Below are 12,242 nucleotides of genomic sequence, written 5' to 3' on the forward strand. Positions count from 1 at the left end.
TTTTGGCGGCGATGCATGGCGAGATACCGTACTGTATATGTGAGCTAAGAGTTGTGGTCACACAGCACACAAACACTTGACTGTCATGCCTTCACGAGCTTGAGTCTAGTGCAACTCAAGCGACTGCGCGCGCTCTTGGGACCCAGTCATTAAGAGAAACACCTGATATTGATTTAAGCGCAATCAGCACACACAGATACAGACGCTGTTTTCACAGAGGCTTTGCAAAGTGTCATCATTATCACTGTCACGTTTGTTTCTAGCCAAGTTTATAACACTGTTTAAATACTCTGCTTTATGATTCTGCTTTCTGTTTTTCTTTTGTTTTTGTCAATATCACACCTGCTAATAAACACTGTTCCTGCACTTAGATCCGTCTACCGCCATCTATCTTGTAGTGTCCTGATCCCCAGATCTTTAACCCAGCCACACGTAAAAAGTTGTACTCTTCCATGCTCTTCCAGGTTTTCATCTGTGTGTCCGTGTAGAACGATGTCTGCAGCACCAGGTAGTTTGAGATGTCAGGGAACTCAATGGAAGGATAATTTTCCAACTCATATGAAAAATCCTAGGGTGGTGTAGTGGTTAGTGCTGTCGCCTCACAGCAAGAAGGTCTGGATTCGAGCCCTGTGGCTGGCGAGGGCCTTGCTGTGTGGAGTTTGCATGTTGTCCGTGTGGGTTTCCTCCGGGTGCTCTGGTTTCCCCCACAGTCCAAAGACATGCAGGTTAGGTTAACTGGTGACTCTAAATTGATCGTAGGTGTGAATGGTTATCTATGTGTCAGCCCTGTGATGACCTGGTGACTTGTCCAGGGTGTACCCTGCCTTTTGCCTGTAGTCAGCTGGGATAGGCTCCAGCTTGCCTGCGACCCTGTAGAACAGGATAAAGCAGCTAGAGATAATGAGATGAGATGAAAAATCCTTCTTTGTTAACATGTAAGGCTCTAATCCCATTGAGTGGTTTCTATATCCACTTCTTTTGAGTGCACTACTTGGTTTTAATAACTTGCTTGTTTGTGTTAATCAACCAGACTCCACTTTTGGATCATTAATCCCTTTTGAGTGAGAATGACCTGCATGCATGGTTTGGCTTCTGGCACATCCATACAGTTTTAAATACAATACCTACAATTTAAAAATTGTTTTTATTGCATTTATTTAATTCCTGGGCTCCCATCTGTAACGAGGAGTGATGCTGCATCCCATTAATATACATTACAATAGATTATTAGATTTTAACAGAATAGATGAGCCAAAATAATTGGGGATCTTTTTTTAACGGGCCCCGACTCGTTACGAGTATGAATAGGTGGGCCTTACAGTAGAAAAGGTTGAGAACCCCTGGTCTAGGGCTAATTATTGGACCTCAAGGTAATGATGTGTACCTTTTGAGGGCCAAAAAGGTACGTATATGTTCCCAAGCAGTACATAAAGGGTACAAATAAGTACCTTAGAGGGTACTGTCCTTGTGACAAGCCATTGTACCTTTAGAGGTACAATATTGTACTTTATTTTCTGAGAGTGTAGTAATTCAGCATAATTGTTTTAAAAATGCATTCCTTGGATATAGAACAGTTTCTGATTAGTTATGTCAATGGTAGACATATAAAGAAGTAACCTCTAAAGTGATTACTACAGTAATGTTTCACCAGATGGTTTATTTACTCTTACATGAGTCATTTTCTTGCTGACTACGTTTAATTTTACTCAGATGAATTATTACTACAGAGCAGCACTGTAGCATAGAATTAATTATTTCAGTGGAAGGTCCTCATAAGGTGTGTGTGTGTGTGTGTGTGTGTTTTGCTAGTGTCTCATGGGGATGCAGTGTGCTTCAGTGTGTTAGGCTGGGCCAGTGTAGGCAGGCAGAGAGGAGACACCCAGTGCTGGCTCCGACAAGTCAAAACACACACACACATACACACACTCGCACACAGACACAGTGTGCCTGCGCACCATGCTTTCGGCTTACTGTGTATCTTCAGTTTAGCAACGCTCAAATATGTGCAACTAGTCCTGGATGAAAAAGAGATTGTCGCCTTTTCTCCTTTCTCTCCCGTCCATTATATAATCGAAGGCCTTTGCTGTTTCCCAACTTTGGATACACAGCCAGAGCAAAACAAATATGGAAATTTAGCAGGACCTTGAACCCCTAACAGACGTCTCCTGGGATCACGCAATTCCCTGCACTGAGGAAAAAGGTCAGCGCTCCATAAAACTCGTTTTCCTTTTTTGTCCCATCACAATCACATGCTCAGGGAAAAAGTAAAAGGATTCTGGACAAATTTGTGAAGCAAACAGCTCTGCACTGAGAAAGTTCCCTGTCACGTCTGCAAGAAGATGTAAACCTCTGCCTGGATTTGGAGCTGAATTGTATTTCTTAGAATACATAACGAAAAACTTGGAGCACAACAGAAAGTGCAACTGAAGAACTTTCAGTTATTCGGCTCGACTTGGACACACTACCTGACTGAATCTTCTCTTGATCTTGTGCTTCTCTTGGGTCATCCAAGCCTTATTGGAGGGCTTCACAAAATGCGCTTTGATCAAGCAAATGCTGCAAAGTGCGCGTCTTGGTAATAAACCTCTCGGTGAGGCCACCTCAAAGTTGAAATAATGCACAAAGACCACCGCTTATTCCGCAAAAGTTCTCTGTTTAACTTCGGTTCTGGACGAAGAAGACACTCCTGCATTGGGTATGTTTTTATTTTGTGATTTGTACCGTATTCCGTCTTTTTTTTTTTTTTAATTGCTAAGAGCTTACACTGAGATGTTCTCATCCATTGGTTCGAGTTTTAAATGTCTTCTTCTGTGATTGTGATCATGCTCCTTTGGTTAAAATGGAAATGAAAGTGTGACAGCTCATGACCAAATGCAATGTTGTTCTGGTTCTGTTCTACCGTTTGTGGAGGGAAAACTTATGGATCAATCACTTCTGTACTGAGTGAATGAACAGCTTTGCAATTTGAAGCAAGTGTAAGTGTGTCGCACGTTGAAAAACTACTTTCTCCTTAGATTACTTGTAATTTTATATTTAGGGTTTGAGTGATAAGCATATAGAGTATGTGTGAGTACTTGTATTGTTTCAGTATTTTCAGTTTAACCATATATCTGACTGTTTTCATGTGACCCATTCCAGTACAGCTGTAAAATGTGGATGATCATTGGTACACAGTTTATTTGCTTTGTCTACATGTGTGCCTACTGCTTTATGGGCTGTGTGGAGCTGGAGATCAATGCTTGGCTGCTATTAGCGCCTGTGGTGTTAGTGTGTGTGGGTCTGGGGCTGTACTGGGGGAAGGGTTTGCTAAGGATAATGCCACGCGCGCGCACACACACACCATGGTCCCACTGTCAGCCTGGCACAGCCGAAAAAGCAGTGATGTCAGATTCTGAGAGAATATCCAGTGCATTCATTTGACACAAAGCACAGTGTTGTCCTATTGCCTTGTTTTAAGTTCCCATGGTGCTGCAATTGTACTCTCAGGAACACGTAAATTGATGCAAAAAAAAATAGGGGAAAAAAAAACATTTGTATTAGGAGAAAAAAAGGAGTTCTGGACCTTGTATTAGAATACTTTTACAAAGTAGTGTTTTGTCAGATTTGGTAGCTAGAGTTATCCATCCATCTATCCATTATCTGTAGCCGCTTATCCTGTTCTACAGGGTCGCAGGCAAGCTGGAGTCTATCCCAGCTGACTATGGGCAAGAGGCGGGGTACACCCTGGACAAGTCGCCAGGTTATTGCAGGGCTGACACATCAAGACACACAACCATTCACACTCACGGTCAATTTAGAGCCACCAATTAAACCTAACCTGCATGTCTTTGGGGGAAACCGGAGCACCCAGAGGAAACCCACATGGACATGGGGAGAACATGTAAACTCCACACAGAAAGGCCCTCATCGGCCACTGGGCTCGAACCCAGAACCTTTTTGCTGTGAGGCAACAGTGCTAACCATTACACCACTGTGCCACCCCAGCTAGAGTTATCTCTCACTACGTTCACACTGCAAGGCTTAATGCTCAATTCCGATTTTTTTGTGAAATCCGATTTTTTGTGAGGTCGTTCACATTAACAAATATATGCGACTTGTATGTGATCCTCAGTATGAACGAAAAGCGACCTAAAAGTGTTCCGCATGCGCATTGCAGGATACGACGACGTCACACGCAGTGAGCACGGCCAGTGTATACGGAAGTAACCTAAAGTTTCCTGTGTATGACAGTAGCCAGCATGGAGTACCTGGCGATGATGCAGTTGTTGTCGCGACGGAGCCAGAACATGCACAATAGCCTGATGTTAAGGAGGAGGTTGAGAAGGAAGAGGGCAAGGGTTTTGGCTCAGGCGTTCTGCGGGGTAGTGACTGCAACCTCCGTTCAAAGGAACGTGTGGGTGCGGAGTCGCATTGATGTCATGCGCCATGTTGTTGTAACTTTTTTGAGAGACCCGCCGCCTACTTCAGCGCAGAATAGTGACGTTTGTGGCTTGTTGATGACATGTAAGTCGGATGAATGCGACCTGGCGGTTCAGACTGAAGTCGCATATGAAAAGATCGGATAGGAATCGGAATTAGGACCACATATCCAAACAGCCTGGGTCGGATTTGAAAAAATCGGATCTGTGTCGTTCATATTGTCAATAAAAGATCGGATACAGGTCACATATGGGCGAAAAGATCGGATTTGAGTCACTTCAGCCTGCAGTGTGAACGTAGTGTCAGTGTCATTGTTCCACTTGTTTCCTTTCAGTCTCAATCACCTTATGAAGGGTCTGAGCATTTGCTCTTAATTTGATTTGTTTATATTACAGCAGAAACATACAAAAATGTAAAGTGCGAATAAGTGGGATTTCTTCACTACCTCCTGCACTGATCTTCTGATGGTCAGAATTTGGGAGTTGTTGGGTTTTTTCTCATTGCAGTTCATGCAGGATTGATTGACTGATGTTATTTTACTACATTTCTTGTTTTCTGCATTGTCTGTTTTTCACCTTTGTTGACTTAATCAAAGAATGCTTACTTTGAAGAATAACTTTCTAGTGGCTCCCAAGTAGCATAATCGTGAAATCACTGAAGATCGCAAATTTGAACCACAATGATGCTATCCATGGCCACAAGGATAGAGGGGAGACGGTGTTACTGTCTCCACTGTCAATCAAAGCATCACTGGCTGGTAGTTCACATCTGTGAGCTCATGTATGCAGAAGAGGGTTGATAGCACTTTCCTTCGAGGGTGTTCAGCTGCCGTGTAACATTGGATGGAGCAGCAGTTCAAAAAGATGCAGTGGATGGCTTGGTATCGTAGAGAAAGCACTTGTTATGCCGCTTTTCCACTACAAACGCGGCTGAGTTGGGCTGAGCCGTGCCGTGCTGAGTTGGGCTGAGTCGAGCTGAGCGGGGCTGTTGGAGTTGCATTTCGACTACAACCGCGCTGAACCGTGCTGGCTGGAAGTGGGTGGACACATTGGGTGGAGTTAGCGAAAGTGGGTGGATGTCACGTGATGTCGTTAGGCGGCGCAAACAGTGACATCAGTGAGCTTTTAAGCGGTACTCTCACAACCCGGATAGTAAACAATAAACATGGAGGACATGGAGTCGTTAGTGTTGCTGGTCTTGGCGCTGTGGCTTGTTGTCACCGACAACGCGAACAGATACTGGCAAGAGCGTATAGATGAGGCGAGGCACATAAGGCTTCAGAAATTCTTGTAATTCGTAATTATTCTTCTTCCGGGTTTACAGATCCCAGCGTGCTCGCGGGGCGTGTGTGGGCATGTGAGGACACTCCTCCTCACCAATCAGTGCACAGGGGAGTGTCTCCTCACGCCCCTAGCCTCACTCAGCTCGGTTTGGCTCGCTTCAGCCCTACTCCAAAACCGTGCGAGTTTTGGGTGCCAAGCAGGGCTGAAGCGAGCTGAGTCGTGCTGCTCTGAGATAGTCGAAACGCGAGCCGTGTCGGGCTGAAGCGAGCTGAAGTGAGCTGAAAAAGGGTAGTGGAAAAGGGCCATTAGCCTTCACCCTCCCTGATTGGTAGCTGTTGTGCTGAGAGGAAGAGCTAGCTAGTAAGTAGGAAATGGCTAATGACCAACCTGAGAGAAAATGGGGTTGATAGATAGATAGATAGATAGATAGATAGATAGATAGATAGATAGATAGATAGATAGATAGATAGATAGATAGATAGATAATCGCTGTCTAGTTTTAAAGTGTCCCTGAAATCTCATCTCATCTCATTATCTCTAGCCGCTTTATCCTGTTCTACAGGGTCGCAGGCAAGCTGGAGCCTATCCCAGCTGACTACGGGCGAAAGGCAGGGTACACCCTGGACAAGTCGCCAGGTCATCACAGGGCTGTCCCTGAAATAAAATTTTTAAAAATGCTGGGTTTGTGTCCTTTAGTGTAATGGGCACCAGCATGATAGTATATTTGGCGGGAGGAATTATTATTATTTTTTAAATTATTATTATTATTTTATAGGGTGGCACAGTGGTGTAGTGGTTAGCGCTGTCGCCTCACAGCAAGAAGGTCCTGGGTTCGAGCCCCGGGGCCGGCGAGGGCCTTTCTGTGTGGAGTTTGCATGTTCTCCCCGTGTCCGCGTGGGTTTCCTCCGGGTGCTCCAGTTTCCCCCACAGTCCAAAGACATGCAGGTTAGGTTAACTGGTGACTCTAAATTGACCGTAGGTGTGAATGTGAGTGTGAATGGTTGTCTGTGTCTATGTGTCAGCCCTGTGATGACCTGGCGACTTGTCCAGGGTGTACCCCGCCTTTCGCCCGTAGTCAGCTGGGATAGGCTCCAGCTTGCCCGCGACCCTGTAGAACAGGATAAAGCGGCTAGAGATAATGAGATGAGATTATTATTATTTTATAGTTCATCACATCTGGAAAAATTATTTCAATTTTTAAAGATAGATGCAAATCTTCATGTTTGTCAAATTAAATGCTCTCTAAAAGCATTCACTCTTCAGTAGTAGTAGTTCTTAGGCTCATTAGCAGAAGTATCAGTTTGCTAGCCTGTTAGCAGTAGTAGCGTTTCCTTAGCTGTTAGCAGCAATCCATCCATCCATTATCTGTAACCACTTATCCTGTTCTACAGGGTCGCAGGCAAGCTGGAGCCTATCCCAGCTGATTATGGGTGAGAGGCGGGGTACACCCTGGACAAGTTGCCAGGTCAGTGCAGGACTGATACATAGACACACAAACAATCATTCACACCTATGGTCAATTTAGAGCCACCAATTAGCCTAACCTGCATGCTTTTGGACTGTGGGGGAAACCGGAGCACCCAGAGGAAACCCACGTAGACATGGAGAGAACATGCAAACTCCACACAGAAAGGCCCTCGTTAGCCGCTGGGCTCAAATCCAAGACCTTCTTGCTGTGAGGCGACGGTGCTAACCACTACACCACCGGTTAGCAGCGATCATGTTTCTTTAAGTCATTACTAGCAGTATCAGCTGAAAAAAAAGCTCTGATTAAAGCCCTTGCTCTGTTTTTAGCTAGTTTGCTAAGTTGTGTAGCTTCAGCAGAGATTTGACATAGCTTGAACGTATCTATTTAAGAAGGAAACATGTCAGCATACCGAAACAAATCATGGCTATCAAGGGGACTTTAATGAATCAGTCCGTTTGTTTCTGTGAATGGGAGAACATTGCCATGCTAGATTAGTATCCTTTGAAGCTTGACTTTAAACACTTCAGAAAAGTGCAAATTTTTTTAGACCACCTGATAAATCCCAAAAACACTGAGAATGTAGAGCTGACAGAGTGAAGAGGACACTCCATGTCTCTACTCCTGAAGTAAAACAGGCAAATTTAATAATAAAACTGGCCACAGCCAGCTGGGTTATTCTTAAATGTGGCCTTTTTCAGAGAAAGGCCGACCCACTCTCCCTCTCCAGATCCCGTTTCCTTCTCTAATCTCTTCCAGATGTGCCAATGTCACAGACATAAATGCATCAAAGCTGGAAACTTCAAAGTCTATTGACTTGCACATGATGAGCCTCTGACTTAATTACCCACCCCAGGAGAGAACAGCCATTCCTTGAGAGCTGCCACATTCAGGGTATCAGCCTTACCGCCACAAAAATTTCCCATGCCCAAAATAAATACACTACCGTTCAAAAGTTTGGGGTCACTTTGAAATGTCCTTATTTTTGAAAGAAAAGCACTGTTCTTTTCAATGAAGATCACGTTAAACTAATCAGAAATACACTCTATACATTGCTAATGGGGCGGCACGGTGGTGTAGTGGTTAGCGCTGTCGCCTCATAGCAAGAAGGTCCGGGTTCGAGCCCCGTGGCTGGCGAGGGCCTTTCTGTGCGGAGTTTGCATGTTCTCCCCGTGTCCGCGTGGGTTTCCTCCGGGTGCTCCGGTTTCCCCCACAGTCCAAAGACATGCAGGTTAGGTTAACTGGTGACTCTAAATTGACCGTAGGTGTGAATGTGAGTGTGAATGGTTGTCTGTGTCTATGTGTCAGCCCTGTGATGACCTGGCGACTTGTCCAGGGTGTACCCCGCCTTTCGCCCGTAGTCAGCTGGGATAGGCTCCAGCTTGCCTGCGACCCTGTAGAAGGATAAAGTGGCTAGAGATAATGAGATGAGATGAGACATTGCTAATGTGGTAAATGACTATTCTAGCTGCAAATGTCTGGTTTTTGGTGCAATATCTCCATAGGTGTATAGAGGCCCATTTCCAGCAACTCTCACTCCAGTGTTCTAATGGTACAATGTGTTTGCTCATTGCCTCAGAAGGCTAATGGATGATTAGAAAACCCTTGTACAATCATGTTAGCACAGCTGAAAACAGTTGAGCTCTTTAGAGAAGCTATAAAACTGACCTTCCTTTGAGCAGATTGAGTTTCTGGAGCATCACATTTGTGGGGTCGATTAAATGCTCAAAATGGCCAGAAAAATGTCTTGACTATATTTTCTATTCATTTTACAACTTATGGTGGGAAATAAAAGTGTGACTTTTCATGGAAAACACAAAATTGTCTGGGTGACCCCAAACTTTTGAACGGTAGTATAGATAGATAGATAGATAGATAGATAGATAGATAGATAGATAGATATTATTTAACTACAGGCATTCAGGCAGCAGACAGGAAAGCAAATATGCATCAATAATTATTATGGATCATTTTTCTTGCTTCAAGAAATTGAGGCTTATATGACTTGGATATGAATCAAGAACTCATAAGGGTTCAGAAGTATTTCCGAACAAACTGTTCAGTGAATATTTTCAAGGTCTTGGTTTGAATTCCCACAGTGATTCACGTCATCCGTGTGGCCCAAGAGAATGAGAGAGAGAGAGAGAGAGAGAGAGAGACCAATCAAGTTGAGAGATCGCAGTCAGTTGAGAGATAGCAGTCTTTATTTATTTTTTTTACCTCACTGTTGTCTGACTGCTTCACTCTGTCCTTATAAAGATCTCTGCTGCATGGTCACTGTTCGATCAGATAAAAATGATCCTGAACATTAGGTTCTACTTTATTTGGATAGGCCCCACTGGATGGTCTACTCATGTTGTTAACAAACTAAAAAGAGAACTTGCAAATGCTTGACCAGTGTTGTAGTTGAGTCACTAAACCTCGAGTCTGAGTCCAGTCACGAGTCCCCAGTGTTCAAGTCCGAGTCAAGTCCAAGTAATTTCAGAAAATTTCAAGTCCACTATTGATCCAGGGTGGCACGGTGGTGTAGTGGTTAGCGGTGTCGCCTCACAGCAAGAAGGTCCGGGTTCGAGCCCCGTGGCTGGCGAGGGCCTTTCTGTGCGGAGTTTGCATGTTCTCCCCGTGTCCGCGTGGGTTTCCTCCGGGTGCTCCGGTTTCCCCCACAGTCCAAAGACATGCAGGTTAGGTTAACTGGTGACTCTAAATTGACCGTAGGTGTGAGTGTGAATGGTTGTCTGTGTCTATGTGTCAGCCCTGTGATGACCTGGCGACTTGTCCAGGGTGTACCCCGCCTTTCACCCGTAGTCAGCTGGGATAGGCTCCAGCTTGCCTGCGACCCTGTAGAACAGGATAAAGCGGCTAGAGATAATGAGATGAGATGAGTTCTGACCCCCACAGTCCAAAGACATGCAGGTTAGGTTAATTGGTGGATTTAAATTTACCATAGGTGTGAGTGTGAATGGTTGTTTGTCTCTGTGTCAGCCCTGTGATGACCTGGCGACTTGTCCAGGGTGTACCCCGCCTTTCGCCCATAGTCAGCTGGGATAGGCTCCAGCTTGCTTGCGACCCTGTAGAACAGGATAAGCGGCAACAGATAATGGATGGATGGATGGATGATGAGTTCTGAAATTTGATTAGGATCAGGTACAGCGCTAACGTTGGTGGCGATGACGGTTCCCTGATGTCCTGCCGAGAAATCGTTGGTATGCAGTAAATAGTGATGTACTAAGCTTCCAGACCATTTAAGGCTTTTGGGGTTTGATGTTTATGTATTACTACAAATTACTATAGTGCTGTAGTGCTATACTGAACATATATCTAAAATATTTAATTAATAATAGAATTATAATGACTAAATCGATGCTTTTCTGCTCACCATGGTTCAACATGGTGAGTGATTATTTGAGTTACTGTAGATTTTCTGTCAGCTTGATCCACTCTGAATAACTGGATAATTGCATGAATGAGCAAGAGGAAAATATTGCTCCAAATATCCGTATCTGTATTCAGATTTAAACTTGAAGTGGGCATGGATTTAAATATGAGCCTTACCAGAAACACTGGAAAAACACTGTGGGGAAAATCCAGAGTTAGAAATGCCAACACTGCCATCATGGTCTGTCAGTTCTGGCTCTGACAGATCTTTAACCTCAATTACATTACACTTCGTAATTGGTAACTCAGTATTTTTTTCCTGTTCACACAGTTATGTTTTTTTTCCCTTTCTAGATGCCTGTAATATTTTCTCTAACTTTGTTTTGTTTCCCACAAGCCAGTAGTGTAATTTAAACCACTGCATCCCTGACCAGGCAGTTACTAAAGATGATTAAATGAATGCTGTACATTTGTGGTAATGAGCATGGTCTTTCTTTGTCTTGTGAGCTTTATATCTGACTCATCCTGACCCAATGTACACTCTAGTCTCAACCAGATGACCTGAGGAAGTTTGTGGCATCTAAATAAATGACTCTGAGATTAGTGGCCCACTTCATTCATGCTGCAGAGCTCATAATGCTGTAAAAGTATCAAATATGTTATACAAAAGCATTCCCGCACTTCCTCAAACAGCAGTGATTATTATTGATATTCATCATGCTTAAAGAAATTGAAGTTTATACAGCTTGAATCAAGAGCTTGAAAGACTTCAGAAGTACTGTATTTCCAAATGTAGAGCTGACAGAGGCAAGTTTGACATGCCGTGTCGCTGTTACTCTTGAAACACAAGAGCCATATGAGTTTAAGAGACTGAAATTCCAGCTTACATATCATTACTTACTACAAAACATTCTCTGATATCGTTTGAGAGCTCATACACAAACAAATGCATACTTCCTCGTACTTAGCATGTACTGAGCGGAAAAAAGAAGAGAGGCAATTAATAAAACGATAACAGAGTATGTGACTGGTCCTAAAATATCCTCCAGTGCCTGGAACAGTTCCCAGAGTGCAGGCAGCAGTGTGATTATAGTGTCTGCCTGCGTCAATGCCCCATCCCGGGTCACCGCATGGTTGACCTCCCAATTGATCCCTAATGAACAAATCCAATGCACATTATATTTATTCTGCTCTCTCTCTCTCTCTCTCTCTCTCTCTCTCTCTCTCTCTCTCTCATATAGCTATTAGCATGCACAAGGAGTGTGTACTTCCCTACTGGCAAAAATGAATAATAGTCTATGTTTTTGTTCTAAAGCAGACAGCATGAAAGGTGTATCCATAAATATTATACACACAGGACACTTTTTCCATGGAATAAAAACATGTATTCTATTCCCTTCTAGCGGGTTTATTGAAGGTATGCAATATTGTTATCATATTGCTTATCCTCCGTGTATTACGCCACTCTACCCAATGGAGAATGAGCGTGCAATATTGTTATAATATTGCACGTTGTCAAGACAACACGACGTCACACGTCAGAGCTCATCCGAAGATCCAGTGACAACTTTTCTGCTGCGCATGCGCACAGTCATTTCTTTGTCACCTGGGAGAGAGAGGTTAATTCAGTGCTCGGATTAAGCACTAAATAAATAAACTGAAAACTGAAACTAAAGACGCGCTGAACATCTGAAAGGGTA

General features: G+C 43.8%; 1 protein-coding gene across 6 annotated transcripts in view; it reads left to right on the forward strand.

Annotated features, from left to right (window-relative positions):
- The window catches only part of LOC132899574 (cAMP-specific 3',5'-cyclic phosphodiesterase 4C-like), a 198,340-nt gene that overhangs the window by 100,025 nt on the left and 86,073 nt on the right, over positions 1-12,242 (forward strand). The window contains exon 1 of one of the 6 annotated variants that reach the window (XM_060941591.1): positions 1,901-2,695. The exons of the other annotated variants lie outside the window; for them this stretch is intronic. Within the exon in view, the coding sequence (XP_060797574.1) occupies positions 2,616-2,695 (80 nt within the window). The 5' untranslated portion in view covers positions 1,901-2,615. Of the gene's footprint in view, positions 1-1,900; positions 2,696-12,242 lie in introns of those variants that run through there. 6 annotated transcript variants of the gene reach the window in all.

The sequence above is a fragment of the Neoarius graeffei genome, chromosome 15 (assembly GCF_027579695.1).
Source record: "Neoarius graeffei isolate fNeoGra1 chromosome 15, fNeoGra1.pri, whole genome shotgun sequence".
Taxonomy (NCBI): Eukaryota; Metazoa; Chordata; class Actinopteri; order Siluriformes; family Ariidae; genus Neoarius; species Neoarius graeffei.